The sequence below is a fragment of the Parambassis ranga genome, chromosome 14 (assembly GCF_900634625.1).
Source record: "Parambassis ranga chromosome 14, fParRan2.1, whole genome shotgun sequence".
Classification (NCBI taxonomy): Eukaryota; Metazoa; Chordata; class Actinopteri; family Ambassidae; genus Parambassis; species Parambassis ranga.
This window is the reverse complement of record NC_041034.1, coordinates 20,264,810-20,282,836: the sequence shown is the minus strand read 5'-3', so window position 1 is coordinate 20,282,836 and position 18,027 is coordinate 20,264,810. Positions and strand designations below refer to the sequence as shown.

Below are 18,027 nucleotides of genomic sequence, written 5' to 3'. Positions count from 1 at the left end.
GCACAGGACCAGGTTACAAGGCACAGTAAAGCTTATACTTCTTGCTTAGGTGCCAACATTTAAGATCACCTAATAAAAATATAACTTAAAGGTCAAACCCAAGTAAATTGATATAATATTGATTGATTGAAATTTAATTTATTAATATAACTGTATAAGATAGCCTCATAATTAATCAATTGATAGGTCTCACTTAATATTTTACACAATGTTGTAGCAGTACACTTGTATTTTTTTAGTTGAATTTGAACCCTTATGCTTGTGTATAAATTTTAAATGTGTTCATAATATGTTCCTGATGATCTATTCCTGATATGTGCAAATTGTGTATAATTGTGCATCTTGCAAATATTGCACTTTGACTTGTAAAACCTGCCCTGTGTCACATTTCTAATTGTACAACGATTTCTGCTAACCCACTGGCCATAACTAAAGCGGTAGAATTTGGGTTTATTACAATAAGGGGGTCATAAAAATTTCCTTATATAATTTAAAAAAAGATCAAACAAACAAAATAAAACTTAAAGCTCCTTGTTTTACAGCATTGACCCACAGCATGTTCTGGTTTGTTTGACAGGAGACAAAAAGCACCATAGCTGCACTTTTTACAGTCCTTATTATCAGCTCACTCATTCACCTGTAAAAGGTAATGTATTAGGTGACTTGGGTGTTTCTCATCCGGATTTGACAGTCACAGACAGACCATGCAGTGACTTATGGACTTAAAGTGAGGAGGAGATTTTGTGTCTGGAAATCAAAGCAGGTGTTTGGGAGTAGGGTGTTGCCGCAGTTCTCCTTTGCTCCAGGATATGTGCCAGTCACCGGAGAACATTATAGTATCTCGACAGAGCTGCTATGGAGAATTTTCCCCTTTCCCTGATCTAACTTTGCTGGTGTTGGAAGGACTAAAACCATCTCTCCCATTGGTGAGCTGTATTCTACAGGCTACTTCTGTATGGATGAAGTGATGTAGAAACCCACTCATGGAAGGGCTTCAACCGATAGAAAAGCGTTTGGCTTGAGAGGGAGTCAGAGCTTAAAAGTGACCAAATCTTAAATGTCTTATTATTGTACCGCTGAATTATTCAAGAGTTAGTTGAATCTTATTTTTATAATGGGGGTGAATGTCCCAGTAGCCTTTCACCAGTATTTCATTTTTTTATGTCTTATCTGTCTTTCTTATATGTCTAAGAAACAATGTCTGATCCCTGAGCTGCATTCTTGCCATAACTTCCTGTCATTCAGTTGGTGTCATGATTGACGTATGGTAATTTTATCAAGAGGTTTAACTTTTTCTTCATCTTCAAACTTTACTGGTAAGAGGGGGGCTCCAGCTGAGACATTACAATGAACATCACTTCCACACGTTCTTGTATTGCTTTCTTTTTAAGGAGTTTATTTGCATAAATGGAGTAATTTCAACTGGTGTAATGTACATTCATTTATCTATCTATAGTTCAGTAGAGGCAAGCACTGAAGGAATCTGAGGTCTATGAAAGTAAGGTCTGCCAGGTTAAAGGTTTTTAGTGGATGTGAGAGGATTTCTGTCAGGGCATTGTCATGTCTTTTCACAGCAGCAGCAGAGAACTAGAGAAGACAGCATGCTAGCCAGTCCTGTTCTGCGTGAGTATTTAGCCATGGTGTTACTGGTGTTGCATTCTGTCAATTAGTTCAAGGTTTCATAACTGTATATGCCTTAGGTCATCTCAAGTTTCTGCATGGAGTATATACTCATCATTCAAGAGATTTCTGAAGATGTTTCACTGCTCCTCCAAGCAGCTTCATCAGTTCTGTTACATATAAATGTGGTAGAAGAACTCAGTGGGTGGATCTGTGAGGGACTCACATGACAATAACTAATACTAAGTAATACTTACCTGTGTTGGGTATTATGGCATTTATAGGGTATGCAACTATGCATAGTTGTCTCATAGTCATTAGACACACCTGAACTTCAACAGAAAGTCAAAATAACCAACACAGGAAAGTATTAAGACATTTAGAGCTATCACAGACTGATTATGAAATAATGCTTTTTCTATTGATGTTAACATTTCCATACATACTAGTTGTATTTAGGAAGCTTATATTACTTTAGTTTTCTATAATTCAATTCAATTCAATTTTATTTATATAGCTCATTTTAGAATCAAAATTCTCTAAGCGCTTCACAGAGACTGAACCTCCTCAAGAGCAACAGTGGCAAGAAAAACAGGAAGAAACCTTGAACAGGACCCAGCTCATAAGGAGAACCTTCCTGCTGACAGTCGGCTGGGTAGAGGGGGAGATAAAGAGGTAGACAGGGCAGAGAGGATGAGAGAGAGGTACAAACATCTGTACATCTGATCTGAAGACTGCAGCGAGGAACTGGACGGGACCAGGGCTGAGGTTCCTAAGAGGTGGAAAAGAGGGTAAGTATATGCAGGAAGGTTGCATCAACAAGCTTAGGAAGGAGGTCGGTCTGTTTACCGTGACGTGAACAGAAGAACTGACAAGGAAGGCACGTCACTGAACTCCTTAAGTAGGGAACCCAGGAATGTTCCTCAGGACCATAGCCTTCACAATCCACAAGATACTGCAAACCCCTGCTTCGGCGGCGCACGTCCAAAAGCCTCCAGAACGTGTAGGCGGGGGTGCCATCAATGATACGAGGAGGAGGAGGAGGTTGGTAGGAGGCTGCAGAGGGCTATAGGTAGCAGATTTGCTCATGGACGAGGGAAGGGACAGTTTGACGGTAACCGGGTTGATGATTTTCAGAATCTTGAATGGACCAATGAACTGGGGAGACAGTTTGTGGGACTTGGTTCTCAGGGGAATGTTCTTGGTGACAGGAGGACACACTGACCTTCCTGTAGCTAGGAAGAGGGGGGGAAGATAGCCCAGTGAGGCCTCGAAAGGTGACAAGGCGGTAGCAGCACAGGATTGAGAATTGTGCGCATATTCGATCCAAGGCAGATGAGAGCTCCAGGTCCCCTGATTGGCGGTCACCACAGCGCAGAGTGGACTCCAGGTGATGATTGGCCTGCTCCGTCTGTCCATTCGTTTGAGGATGGAAACCAGACGACAGGCGCACGGAGGCACCCAGTGCCCGGCAGAACGCCCTCCAAAGGTGAACTGGGGACCCCTGTCGGAAACAATGTCTTGAGGGATGCCATGGAGCCAGAAGATGTGGGTGACCAGCAGTTGAGCAGTCTCAAAGGCAGATGGAAGCTTGAGGTGCGGAACAAAATGCAGATTTTTCGAGAAGTGGTCCACTATGGTGAGGATGACTGTGTTACCATTGGATGGAGGAAGGCCAGTGATGAAGTCCAGGGCAATATGGGACCAAGGACAACCGGGCACTTGGAGAGGACGGAGCGAGCCAGCAGTGGGACGATGAGAGGTCTTGAGCGTTGTGACAGGACTGCCCCCACCCCTGAGTCAGATGCATCAACCTCAGCGATAAATTGCCTAGTGGGATCAGGCTGGATCAGGCTGTGAGCTGAGGTAAAACAGGCCTTTAACTCACAGAAGGCCTCCTCTGCTGGAGAAGACCACACAAACGGTCTAAGAGTGGAAGTGAGCTGAGTAGAGGGAAGAGCAATGCGGATATAATTGTGGATAAACCTTCTGTAGAAGTTGGCAAAGCCTAAAAACTGCTGGAGCTTACGACGGGTAGTTGGTCTAGGTCACTCTACAACTGCTCTGACCTTCTCAGGATCTGCCTCCACCTGTCCCTCGTGAATAATGAAGCCCAGGCAACTTACAGATGGTGAGTGGAATTCACATTTCTCGGCCTTAGCAATGACTTTATTCTTTAACAGGCGCTGGAGGACTACTCTGACATGTGCAATGTGCTCCTGAAGGGAAGAGGAAAGGATCAGAATGTTGTCAAGATACACAAATACAAATTGGTTAAGGAAGTCTCAGAGGACGTCGTTAACCAACGTTTAAAAGACGGCAGGGGTGTTAGTCAAACCGAACGTCATTACCAGGTACTCAAAATGACCCAGGGGAGTGTTGAACGCTGTTTTCCACTCATCCCCTTCGCAAATCCGAACCAGGTGGTAAGCATTGCGAAGATCTAACTTTGTGAACACACGTGCACCCTGGAGGAGTTCGAAAGCCTAATTAATGAGGGGGAGAGGATATTTGTTATGGACGGTGAATTTATTCAAGCCGTAGAGTGCCGAACAGCGTCTAAATTGAGAGGTTCAGGAGTAGTTACCACTTTAGTTGTGGCTGGAGCGAAGACAGCATGACAGAACGGGTTCCAACTAAGGAGTTTACGGTTGCGCCAATCAATGTGTGGATTGTGTAGCTCAAGTCAGGGATAGCTGAAAACTAACTGTGCACTCGGTAAGTCAATAACAAAGAAAGTAATCACTTCCTGAAGTGATTACCTCTAACGGAAGAGTTTGATGCGTTTCTCAATCCTGTGCTGCGTGGTGATGAGACGCCCGTCGAGAGCGGTAGCGCGGACTGGCTCCTCTAGTGGCACGGAGGGGAATTCGTGCTGCTGCAGGAAACTCGCGTCAATGAAATTGTTGTCGGCCCCAGAATCGATCAGAGAGTCTAAGGAGACAGACAGAGAGTGTGGACACAGAACAACAGGAAGAGACATTCTATGTTTAGCAGTGACAGTAGCTTGGCTCACCCGTAACCCTAGTCTGACTAGTGAGCCCTGTCTTTTTTCCCTGACAGGAAGAAATATAGACACCTTCCTTCTCTAAGCCTACAATCTCTTTTCTCAGGGGCAAAGCGTGTCCTGCCCAGCTGCATGGCTTCGTGCTCAACAGTAGATGGCGCTGGTGTTAGTGCACGTCTGAGAGCAGGTGGGGAACTGGTTCGATGGCGAAGTGAGTCTGATTCGGGATGAAGTCACGAGACAAATCTCCGTCATGTAGTCCAACTGGATAGCTAGGGAGATGAGAGGATCCAGGGAGGGTGGCTCCTCGCGGCAGGCTAATTCGCTCCTGATGTTTTCATTCAGTGACTTTAGGAAGGCCCCTTTCAAAGCTGGTTCGTTCCAACCAGCCTCCAGAGCGAGAGTTTGGAGCGGAACGGAATAATCTGCCACTGAGTCTGAGCCTTGGGATACGGAAAGCATCCACTGAGAGGCATTCCCAGCACAGTTAGGGACATCAAAAACATCTTTAAATCGACCTGACCATGGTCGCCATAGCGTCTTCCGCCTGAGCCCATTCCAGAGACCAACCATGTAGAGAACCTTGGAGTGATCAGAGTCGAATGTGAGAGGTTTGTGAGTGAAGACATTTAGGCATTGGAGGAGGAAACCCCGGCACTTGCCCAGGGTGCCGTTGTAGGGTTGGAATTAGACAGCCCTGGCACAGCTGCGGCTAAAGGAAGAAACTGCGTGGCAAAAGCCTGGAATTGGTTACGAAGCTCATTAATTTGTTCAAACAACACATTTCGGTCATGCTGAAGGGTTTGAATGTCATGCTCATGTCTTATCAACAGGATTCCTTGACGGGTTACAACCTTGGATGGTGATGGCGGAGATGAGACCGCGAAAAGGTGTATAGGTTCATTTTAAGGCACGAACGAAAAACAACCACAAGGGCAAAAACTCTCTGGAGGAAACAAAAAACAACCATGAGGGCGAAAAGTTTCTGAAGGTAACAAAAAGCAACCACGAGGGCGAAAGTCTTGGCGCTCTGAGAACTGCAGTGGGGAACTGGATGGGATAAGGGCTGAGGCTCCTAAAAGGCGGAAAAAAGGGTAAGTATATGCAGGAAGGTTGAATCAACAAGCTTAGGAAGGAGGTCAGTCTGTTTACCGTGACCTGAACGGAAGAACTGACGAGGAAGGCAGGCAAGTGAACTCCTTAAGTAGGCGGGGAGATGAGTGGAGGTGTGGAACAGGTGAGACCAATCAGCCCGGTACTCTGCCTAGAGGAAGCTGCAGCCAGAACAGAGCACCTGAAAAAAAGCAGAGGAAAACCAGAAACCAAAAACACTGCAATACCAATAGAGGGCGATGATATTATAAGATAATTACTGTTTCATCAGGCATATATCAGGCATATATATATCAGTTAATATAACTGATACATCATATATATCAGGTAATTCATAGTTTAATAGTAATTAAAACAAACATAAGCATTTTTTTTATTTTTACTCATTTACTAAGTTGCTTGGCAGTTTAAATAGATTTGAGCCATGTCTCCTGAGGGTTCCTAGTCTATTTGACCAAGACCTTGTGGGAACCACATTCTTTGGGTTGTACACCGCTCCTTTCTTTCTTCAAATGAAAGCAACACCTCTGAGCAAAGAGCTCTAGTTTTGTTTCATGTGACCAAATGACACACTTCCAGTATCTTTGTCTGTTGTCCCTTGTGTACTTCAGTCTGGTTTGGAGACTTTCTTAGTCTGCAACCTGGCAGTGCATTCCTGTGCAGGATTCTAGTGACTGTCTAGACATTTTAATTCTAGACATATTTAAATCCTTTTGTTTTCAGTTGTTCTCGGCTTTTTCACACATCTCTCACTCTTACACCAGTTCTTGAAACCTGGAAGCACTTTGATAAACTTGTGTATCCTTCTCCTGCTTTGTAGACATTAACAATCTTATTTCTTTCACTTTTGCTTTTGGTACTTGCTGCATTGTGTGTCAAAGATGTGCTGCTGTCACTGCTAGAGAACAACACCTACAAGTCTGTATTAAGTCAAGGTCACAGGTCACAGGTCCTTAACCTATAGTGGCCAATGGTAAATATTGCCATATTATAACTCAATAATAACTGTTATTTTAAGTCATTTTTTGGCATATGATACCTAAAAAGTATCATATTTCCTTTTAAAGGTGTTTTGCGTAACCTTTTGCAAAACAGCATATTAAATTCAGTGAACAGCTCCTCATACCTCCACAAAGATTTCTCTGCATGCAACAGGATCATCTTTCATTCATTATAGGGGATATTGCCATTATTGTTATTACATTGACTCTTGTCTGAAAAGGGCATCAGTGTATTGTGTATGATCCCCAGGGATTGGACACTTACTTCATGAGTTCTCATGTTAGCATTCTAAGGGAATCTGTATTTTAAAGAGGAGGACCTAACCCTTTGTTTCTCATCGTTCATGAAGACTTTTGCTGTGTAGGGTTTCACTAATCACCCTTAAGGTATGATGGAACTCCCTCCACCAAAGAATTGTTTTCCATACAGTGAAGTTAAGGTGGACACACCAAACTACACTGACCTTGTTTCTGTCCAATCCAAAGAAAGACTCTATGCTATATATATAATGATCCCCCACAACTCAATACATTGAAACCACAACAGCAGTAAGGACAGTGAAGGTGGGTGCCACGTCAGGAAGCCTAACAATAACATGCAAAAAAAAGAAAAAAACATTTTTGACATATATACCTTATGTTATTTACAGGTATGTACCAAGGAAGGAAGAAATGAATCTATTAGGTTTTCTCGTCTTGGCCTCCATGGTGTTGGAAAGCAGTCAGCTAACATGCCAAAGTGACTTCCGACGTCCAGGTAGTATATGCTGGATTTTTTCTCATGTTCTCATTTCACTTTTTAACTGATGGTCTTGCTTCATTTTGAACATGTAGGATTATTAAAGAACTAAAAAAGAAAGTAAAGAAGAACTGTGAAATATTTTGCTTTGTTACTTGCACTAACAACCTTAGTGATGTACCTTATTTTTTTTTCTAGAATACAACGACATCTCAGTAGAATGTGGTACAACTTCGATTAACCTGGCCATCCTGGCCTGCCCTGTTGTCTATACTGGCTACAATGAGTCTCTGCTCATCCTCAACTACATGTTCAACAAGGCAGAGTGCAGAGGAACCTTGGACGAAACTGTCACCCCACCTGTCGTCAGGTTCACCTTCCCACTTAACATGACCAACGCTTGTGGCAGCAACTTTGTGGTTAGTACAGGAGTAGAGAATGTGGTCCTTTTTCTCTCTTTTTTTCCGTGTTCTTGATTTTTACCAAAAATGTTGCCTCCAGACCACCAGCGCGGCCGGCACAGGGGTGTTTGCTGACTTCTCCAACATCCAGACGGTCAATGTGAGTGGTGTGGTACGCTCCAATGATCCAACTACTGGGATAGTGACCTATAACGCTGAGCTCAAATATTATTACTCCTGTGCTTACCCTCTGGAGTATCTCATCAACAACACCCAGGTGGACGTGTAAGACCTCTGCTTGAGTCTCTTTAATGTTTTACATGCTTACACATGTTCCATGAGGTAAAATTATCTATGAACATTCAGAGTACTCTGGTAGGTGTTTTAATGATTACCTAATGTATCTAATGATATTCTTATTTTACCTACCTGATTTAAATTTATGGGTGCCTTTATTCCATTTGAGTCTTCTGTTCTGTCCTCATCATAAAACCTAAGTCAAAATGCAAAAAACTGGCATTTTTACACAGCAAACAGGAAAAATATTTTAAAACGTAAACTTTCCTTTTTGTTCTCATGGCCTATGCAACATTATGCCTGTAAAGCAGTAAAAGCAACTTTTCCCCTCTGTTGACAGATAATCTCCTGGTGTAAAGTAACGTCTAGAATGACATGTTTCATGCTGACACCACCTCCCTGACACCTTCCCTTGTCTCATGTAGGTCAGCATCTTCCATTGCAGTGAGGGACAACAATGGAAGCTTCATCAGTACTTTGAGCATGGAGCTCTTCAGTGTAAGTTGAGACCAAAGAAATGTGATGATGAAATTTATTACCATTATCATTCATTCGCCGAGTGGCGATTATTTTAATATTTTCCCCCGCACAATGTTTATTTTGAGGGATTTTTGAGACATAACATGGTGGTGAAAGATCACTATTTTAGTGTCATATTCTGGTTCATCTATGCAAAGTAATACAGCTAACCATACACATTCTACAGGATTTAAACTACACCAAGCGTCTGGTCGTACCATCAGGAGGCCTGGAGCTGAGAACTAAAATCTATGTCCAGGTCCAAGCAGCTAACCTGACTGATCAGTAAGGCATATCACTCATTTCACGCAACACATTCTTTATAGGCTCCAGGCACAAACACATATAAGCTTTAAAGTTGCTGACATTCTTTGTTCTTTCCCCAACAAGATACCATGTCCTCTTGGACCGGTGCTATGCTTCCATATCTCCTCATCCTACCAACTCCACCTTCTTCAACCTGTTTGTCTCGTAAGTCTTCAAATCGCATTCTGAAGAGACAAGGTTCATGTTAGACTAACTCTGTTTTTGTCACTGTATGATACAGGTGCTCTAAGGACCAGTTGACCACCATGCATGAGAATGGGGACAGTCACCACGCCCGTTTCTCCTTCCCAGCCTTCAGGTTTCTTGAACAGCAGAATGAGACAGTGTCCACCTATTACCTGCACTGTATCACCAGACTGTGTGAGATCAGCACATGCAATGACTTTAAGGTCAGTAACAGGAAAATACTTTCATGCCATTTCGTCGGGACTTCCTTACCTATTGCATTCCATCCTTCTTCATCTGCAGCAATGTCGCAACAGAAGGAGGAGAGATGTTGATCCAACTGGAGTTTCTGAAGCCACCACTCTATCCTCAGCAGTGCCCATTGTCACCAAGAATGAGAACTGTAAGTACAGAAAGGGTTAGAGCAGCCAGCAGATGACAACATAAAAAAGATGCTTCAGTATCTTTTATTGATATGATGAGGTTATGCAAGGCAAGGCAGTTCAGACAGAAGCTGTTTCTTAGATAACATGACATGACAAAATTGCACACCAGAAAACACTCACTGTCAATGAAAAAACATGTACTCAGGGTTAGAATCCAAGAGATATTACATATAGATGGAAGATGCACTCATGCTACCTTTCATTGGAGTAAGACCTGAGACCTGACACATCTGTTTTCAACATGAAGAGTAGTCTGGTTAACTTCAATGAGGTGCTATATCCCATGCAACCACTTGTACCTTTTCAAGTTGCAAATCATATTAGTGTATGGGCTGGGAGTCATTACCATGCAACCAAAGACAGACCAAGAGACCAAAAGCCAGTTCTTGTCCTAAACCAAATACATTTTCTGTTCAAACCTAACAAAATCATGAACAGCATAAGTGAACAGTGCAAATAAATGAATGGCTCCTAATGAGAATTAAACCCAATGAGTTAAAGAGTGGTGGACAAAGTGTCCATGATGTGAGTCGTGTGTCATTCAGACACATAACACTGAGTCTACTGTTAGCTGTTCAAGGTGATGTATTCCCATTATATTAATGATGTAATATTATTTACTTTTATCTTTTCTTTTAGCTCTGGCATCTAAGGAGGAAGGTATGATTATATTTCATAACAATTATCTCCAATGATCTATGATGATAATGTGAGCTGATTTATAACAAATGTTTGTACTGTTTGTGTCTATGCAGTTCTATCCAGCAGTAACTCAGAGTCAGAGTCCACGATGGGTCTTGGGATAGTGGTGGGTATTCTGGCTATGGGTGTCATCGTGGTTATCTGCGTGGCAGCCTTTCTCTACAAACGGGTCAGACACTTTTAAATCTGAACAGATCGCTACACAGAAACTTTTTCACAAGATGTGTGGTGTAGAAGTAAACTCAGAGTAAAATCACCTTAATGTGTTTTTATCCATGTGGTGTGGTGGACTTTTCTTATGCCTGTAGTAATACAAGAAATGTATCGACTGATTTAAAATGTTAAGTGGAGAGCAGAAACCTTTGCACAAAGAGATGCTTTGCATGTTTTGGTAGTGTTATGCACTCTTTGCTTTGGCTTTGAAGAGCATAAAAAGGAAAGAAGTGAAGGGAACATAATTATCTAGACCATTTTGGTACATAAGCGGGTACTGTGAGATCAAATCTATAAAGAAAATGTTTTATTTTTTAAAGCTAAACTGATTTAGTGATCTAAGTGTTTAGGGTGAGATATTTTTTTACAAAGATTAGTATAAAAGAATGAGTGAAAAGACTGCACTGTGTGGACTTCAGTGTTGGTAGTACATATACATTTATATTAGAGTGTGCTACATGTGCACATTGACCTCACATGCTCAATAATCTCTGATATTTTTGTTTTTCTTTTGGAATGTTTGGCTTGGGTAATGAGAATATAAAACAAGGTGGATGTACAAATTAAATTAAATAAAAGGCATGATGTGACCTTCATTTTAATTGTTTATTCTTGTGTTTTCATACCTGTGTTTATGGTCTGACTGGAAGCACACAAGGTTTGAGACCGGCTACAGGATGGCTGGTGGTAACACTGGCCCTTTAAATTCAATAAGTGCACAACCCTGGATTAGGTTACAAATCAGACACTTCTTTATAAATAACTCTATTAAACTACTTAAGGCATACATGTATAGACGTGTCTAGATTTAGAGCAGACATGATGCCACAATGGAGGCTCACGTATCACTGAAATCAGAGTATGACACTTTATATACAATCTCTTTTTTACTCTGACCTTTGTGAGGGCTCTTTAATACAAAAACAGAGCTTACAATGAATAAACTTTGAATAAACACACCAACATGGATCAGTTTTCACTTGTCCAAAAGCCTTGTATGATCACGTTTGGCCATCCGCCTGATATAATCTGGGTATTGGGATTACAAGGGACACTCTGTGCTTTTACCCAGCAGTCGTTGGCCTAAGTCTCAAGCATTGCTCCTATGAATGTAAGTGCTCATAAATTGTCACCTCATTTGTTTTCATCATAGACTGTGAGTAAAAATGAAAGAAGCCTCCTTGATGTCAGTCATGGTTTATCATTTTAGCTCAGTGTAGCAGCTCCTGCCTGAGCCTGCCTGACTTCATGGTTAATCCAAATATGGGTAAAGAGATGGGTCTGTGGGAACTGACTGACTTTTTTGAGCCACCCCATAGAGGCTGTGCAGCGAACTGTTTTATGCTTCAGGGTGGCTTATTTTGTCAGACCTAGGACTGCTGCCTGGTTTTAGACAACTACTTGTTAAGGGTTTTTTTACGTTAAAGGTACAATTTTGAATAAAGTTTCACTAAGGGCACTATTGCTTCAAGGAAATATCTCTGAAGATGCGTTCATCATGATAGTGTGTTTTAATCAAACCTACTATGTTTTCTGACTTAAAAGGTCATTAAAGAGAATACTGTAAGAGCAGAGCAACAAACAATTATGTATTACAGCTGTATATCTGTTCAGTACAAAATAATCGAGCCAATGTAGTTGACTGATGTGTGTCTAGAACTAACTGACTGGCAATCTGAGCATAGACACCCTCACATACTACTGAACAGAAAAAAGTTTCCTCTCTTTCCCATAACCGAGCCCCATGGAGGAACAGAGCCCTTGTCTCCACAGCAAGCAGAGATCACATAGTTTATACTGGAATCATTCAACAGTGATAGTTACAACTCTAAAACCGGTTGGACTGAGCGCAGATCAGACCCTGCATTGGTGCACTATAGGCCACCCTGTGCTACAAAGAATATTATGTGAGAATATGGAATACAGCTTGCTGGTTAGCATGCTAACTTTAAAAGCTGTCACACAATACATCGATGTCTAAAGTCTGACTGGGTAGGCCTACTGTGGCCTGGACATTAAGACTTAGTTACTTCGGCATTGCAACCATTTTGATGTATGTAAGCCATGTGCATAATTATGACATATGCAATAGTTGTTTCAAATTCCTTTAAATATCAGTTAAGTTTTAGTTCAAAACAGAAACACAGACAGCAACAACAGATAGTTTACACAGTTTATTATTAACAGTATGCACACAAGAGGTCGTGGGCAGGGTCCCTGGCTGGAGGTAGATGCAGGAGACTGGGTAGACTGATCACAATGCTAGAGAGGGAAGGCTGACGGGCTCCAGAGAGCTGAGGATACAAAGAGGACACCAATCAAAATTCAACTAGCACTTTTAGCTTGAGAGTGATTCTGGAGTGAGGAAAAGACAAAAGAAAAGATCATGAAAGTAACATACTACACACCTGTGTGTTAGTGAATAATAGTGTCAGGTTTTTAGACAAAGTTCAGACAAGGCCTTTACCAAAATGCAGGACACACAATAAGGGGCATAAGTTAAAACATTTATCCACAGAGTCCAGATAATGCAAAAAGATAGGATTAGTCAGTGGGATCTCCAGGAAGGTAGCGAGGAAAGTGGAACCATGAGGGAAACCAGAACGAAACTGTAGGCAAAGAGAAAAAAAGGTAAGCTTTAAGTGCATAGGTATTCACTACAGTGGATGACGGCATGAACGGGCGCGGAGGCACTGGAAGGCAGATCCTTTAATACTGGTGGTATCACTCAGGCCAAGAGAAGGGAGGGGCTGTCCTGAGGAAATCAGGAAGATGGAAAGCAAAGAAGGAAAACAAAACAAAAACCAGGCAGCAGCACTGGGATGGGGTCAAAAAGATATGGATGGATCATGGGTCACATCTAATAATTATGCAGTGACTTTGTAGAGTTTTGCCTTCTAAATGTTGGAGAGAATGGTGGGGACTATATGTTATCATCACTGCTTTCCTGATTAAACATTTCTACATTTACAGCTGTCACATACTTGCTAAATGTAGGAACAAGAATGTTACCTTCCATTCCTGCCAGTTTGACTCTGACGGCTCACTGATTCCCCAATTTCTGCCAGGCAGTGCTTTGTTTGCCACTGACTTTCATCTACATGGCAAGCTTTGATTGACTCAGACTGAAAATAATAGGATTGAATTTCCTTTTCAGTTGTGCTGAAAACAGCACCATACTTTCAAAGGGAAACTCTATCAGCAAGTTGCTCAGTTACTGAGAGAACGAGAGGTGTTATATAAGACAGCGAAAGACTGAACCTGAACCAGCAAACACAGGTGGGCAGTAGTGAGGCTTTAACGCAGAGTGCATCCCCTTCTCTCTCTCTCTCTCTCTCTCTCTCTCTCTTTCACACACACACACACACACACACACACACACACACACACACACACACATATATTTCTACATAGTGTAATTACTCTGTTGATCCAGCAGGGGGCACTTTAATCTTTCTCAGGTTTTCTTCAGCCACATGTGCTGAATGTGACAGTTTGCGAATACTATGTGTTAGTGTGGAAATATAATTATGTTGATAAATACACTGTAATATTGTTTCCTGTTACAGTCATGTGATCTGCACGGCTCAGTGTCAAATCTGAAGTGAATGATGGTGTATGTGCTGTGCCTCAGAGCATATGTAAATGCAGCACATTGTATTATACTGTAACTGATGTTTAGCCTCAAGAACTTCTTCTTGGTGCATTAAACACAGACATGTTTGTGAGTATTTCTGACACCATTTTTTTGTTCAACCTTGAGCACTCTTTCTCTGTACAGTAGCAGTCCAAATCATTTTCTCATCTGTCCCCAGCTAACACAAAAATACAAAGAATCAGTTTTACAGAGTTCTTATTTTTTATAATTCTCTAAGGCAGAAGGAGTAGATAGATAGATGGATATATAGATAGATCTATGGAAATGTATTTAAACTGCTATGATGCACCTTTTGTGTGATTGGTCATGCAGGGCCTGTCATCCCTCACTTGTCCAGTAGAGATCCTCACTGAGTTTGTTATCAGCTGCCTGCTCCTCATTTACCTACTTGCTCCACCCTGCCTGTATGAAAATCAACAAATGACTCAGTATTATTGTATAGTAGCTTCTGCTAATGCTCATCTCTGACATAAAGCTGCAGGAATGCTGCTTCGTATACACCACAGGAGGCCTGGTGATGAGTTCACCTTCTTCTAAATATTCACCAGGACAACTCTCAATGCTATTGCTCTTATCATTCTAGAGATTTTCTTGATTTTCTTCAGTAAAGGCTGTTCTAACCTTGCCTGGTCTTTGTGAAATATGCTCACACTCTGGCATCAACTCCACCTCATGTTGTGTAGTGTGTATAATAGTGTGTGTGCTGTTTAAAACATATTTCAGCAATACTTCTCATACAAGTGACCAGTTAATAGCATTTCTGTATTCAACATGTGACCTGAAACAGAACACAATGTAAAAGCTGTTGTAACTGATTTATAGTGGCTTTGGCTACAGTCTGCCCAAAGCAAAGTGGGGATATAAGAACTGTAACATTAAAGCTAAAGGTCATTAATCACCAGCCTACTCTGTATGTTCCGTGGATGCCTCAAAGACCTCATAGTAGTGGCCTAACCTCAGGAGCCTTTCGCTTTCTTTGCTGAGCATCACGCGCACCCCGGAGTGGCAGCATTTCCGACAGCACCTCAACGCCGCATTAAAACAAAAAGTCCCCCAGGCCCCGCCCCGTGCTCCCGCCTCCCCCGCGCAGCCCCGCTCTCTTCACCTGCACTCCCGCACTGACACACTTGGAATGTTTCGGACTTTCCACACCTCTTCTAAATAGCAGCGTCACTGCTTCCGGCTGCGTTTGTTCAGCTCACCGTGACTTTCAGCTCCTCATTCTCTGAAGCTCCACAGAGGGGTTCGTCCACAGAGGCTGAACGCACTTTTTTGAGAAGATGTATTCGCCTGTTTTCCTGCTGTTGGCTGTGATGAGCACCGGGGCGCTTCCTCAAGGTAAGCCTCATGAAATATGTAGGCTGCAGGGAGGCTTCAGGTGCTGGCGGGCTGCTGATGCGCACATAGCCCGTCCGAAGCTCTGTTTCCACCGGTACATGCCGGCTAATATCTGCGGGACGAGGGAACTTATTCATTTAGTAACACATTCGCGCGGGGTTCAAAAACAACCATTATAAATAGTAATAGCGAAAATGAAAACAATAATAAAATAATTGGCTAAACACAACAAGTCTTACCTCTGGAGTAAATAATGAATGGATGAAGAGCGCTTCCGGTTGTGTCTAATAAGCAGGTAGTGGGTAAACTGAGTAAAGCATGTGTTCACAGCCTCACTGTTGATCACTGTTAATAACCCGCAGCAGCGGCAGCGGCCCGGTGCTGCGCGTCATGCGGCCGGTTCTGAACTCCGGGTGAACGCTTGTCTGTAATTACGGATGTAGATGTTTAAACCTCAGTTGTAACCCAAGTACCTGTTTATGTGTGTTAATTGCTGTTTTGTGTAATGAGTGCGTGTGACTGGGTCGTGAACTACCCAGAAATAACACAGTTATTACCACATGAGATCATTCATAGACACTGAATATTCATGAAGAAGAAGAAGAAACCACCGGGCTCTATTTTGGGAAGCAGTGGTTTGACCCTGTGCTATCTCTCAAGCTGATAGTGATTATCTTTTTTATTTTGGGTGAGAAAACAAAGGTGGGGCTTCGAAAGACTTGGCTATCACCAGCACTGGCACCAGGACAGTGTCCTGTGTCACTGACTAAGGATAAATCTGAATAAGTGTGTTTTTTCTGCGGCTCTTATCTCTGACTTGTGTCACTGGCCATGTCTCAGCGCTCACAGAGCTGCTCTTTGTCAGAGGGACTGGGCGGGCAGCCTGTTGGGCTGGTGGCTGAGTGGGCACACAAGTGTGTGTGTGTGTGTGTGGAAGGTGAGTGGGAGGGAGTGATTGGAGGTTGACACTCAGCACAGCAAGTGGCTTCATCTTAATCACTGGCTGCTATCTGGACTGGCTCTGGATCAGTGGCTCCACAGGAGAGGCCGCATTTCATTCATGATGAAATCCATATTCTTCACATAATGACAGATTCCAGCACTGTAGATAGCAGCTCAAGTCAGTTTCTAGCTTGATCTGCTGCATTCCTTACATCAAAGGGGGAGCACTTTCAAACGGGACTTTCAGACTTAGAAGTCTGAAGCCATGGGAGACTCAGGGTGACTTCAGAATGGAAAACCATCAGCTAAGATGTGAGAGACTACAGATTGGGCTCCTGAAAAAAACATCTATGTGAATAGTAAACATTGTTCGGTCAATATCATACATACAGTTACATTAACTAATATGAGGAGAAAGAGGCTCTGATACTAAGATAACAAGCTAGCTCCACAAAAGCATTATGTATTCTGGACACATGTTCATTTGGTTCACAAATTTAGGATGTCAACAAAAGATCTGATGTGGAAATATTTTATGTAGCACCCCAGCTTGTACGCTGACAGCATATTTGAATGTCACAGTGACACTTTAGTTCACTTTACCTGTTAGAGACCCCAGCAGAGAGGGATTGCTTAAAACTAAGTGACAAGACAAAGGCAGTGTGCCATGCATGCAGTCACCTGGAGGTTGTAAGGAGTAATTGTTTGCTTGCAGATTAGGCTGATGTCTCAGTGTGTGGTGATTACAATGCTATTATGTTTGTAAACAGTGGTAATGATAAAACACAATACTGCCTGTCCAACTTTACCTGGTCACAATGTATGTAGTTCAAACAACAGCCCTGGAATGAACATGGCTGATACTTGCCTACATGGTATAACCTACAGTGTTTTGACACAAACAGGGGACCCCTTCTAATTGTGCTGATAGGGAGCAGACAGACAAGATAATGGGTGCGGTATGCCGTTGCATTTTAAATTCTTTAGCTTGGAGAATAGGACGGTTTGAAATGCTATCTGCACTGCCCCGACATGTCGTTTTTCTGGAGGGAAAATACCTTTGTGGGGGTCAGTGACGGGGTTGTAGGGGAGGGGTGGGATGGGCAGGGTGGATGTCTGAAGACAGGGAGAGGAGGGGGGTGGTTCAGCTACTTTCAACTACCTTCATCCAGCAACCCCAGTAGCCTTTTTTTCTGAAAGGTCATGGTCTCTTTGAAGCACCACTTAAATCTCTCTGTCAGATGGTTTTAGTTTGTTCTTTTATTCAGAAAGCCCACAGCCTGCTCCTCCTACTGCTCCAACAAGTCACGTAATCCAGCCATAACTTGCTATTGTCACATAAAAAAGGTTAAAGGTTCTCCTTATTTCTTTGTGGGTCACAAGCTCCTGGAGAAACAATTCCAACAACCTCACACAACTGTGAATGACAACATGTTTGTGGTGAATACAGGGGTTTCCAGTTACCATTTCTGAAAAGCTGACAGATGGGAGAAACAAGGTACTCTCCTCAAACAAATTTCATTTTAAAAAGCTGTGAAA

At 42.5% G+C, this 18,027-nt stretch overlaps 2 protein-coding genes and 1 long non-coding RNA gene across 4 annotated transcripts in view; 2 read left to right on the top strand and 1 right to left on the bottom strand.

The window, feature by feature from the left end:
* The first annotated feature begins 7,281 nt into the window (after nt 1-7,281).
* LOC114446594 (zona pellucida-like domain-containing protein 1) lies at nt 7,282-10,521 on the top strand. The gene is made up of 11 exons (XM_028422250.1): nt 7,282-7,305; nt 7,392-7,498; nt 7,679-7,899; nt 7,982-8,166; nt 8,604-8,676; nt 8,885-8,982; nt 9,088-9,168; nt 9,245-9,413; nt 9,493-9,592; nt 10,275-10,295; nt 10,391-10,521. The coding sequence occupies exons 2-11, from the start codon at nt 7,414-7,416 to the stop codon at nt 10,519-10,521; spliced, it is 1,164 nt and encodes a 387-aa protein (XP_028278051.1). The 5' UTR covers nt 7,282-7,305; nt 7,392-7,413.
* Nucleotides 10,522-12,751: 2,230 nt separating this feature from the next.
* On the bottom strand, nt 12,752-16,072 carry LOC114446193 (uncharacterized). The gene is made up of 3 exons (XR_003671739.1): nt 15,786-16,072; nt 15,411-15,658; nt 12,752-12,844 (listed from the first exon to the last, which is right to left on the bottom strand). It is a non-coding gene; the product is annotated as an uncharacterized LOC114446193 (long non-coding RNA).
* The window catches only part of alcama (activated leukocyte cell adhesion molecule a), a 44,195-nt gene continuing 41,586 nt past the window's right edge, over nt 15,419-18,027 (top strand). For both annotated transcript variants that reach the window (XM_028421673.1, XM_028421672.1), the window contains exon 1: nt 15,419-15,546. In XM_028421673.1, coding sequence (XP_028277474.1) covers nt 15,489-15,546 — 58 coding nt within the window. In that variant the 5' untranslated portion in view covers nt 15,419-15,488. The remainder of the gene's footprint in view (nt 15,547-18,027) is intronic.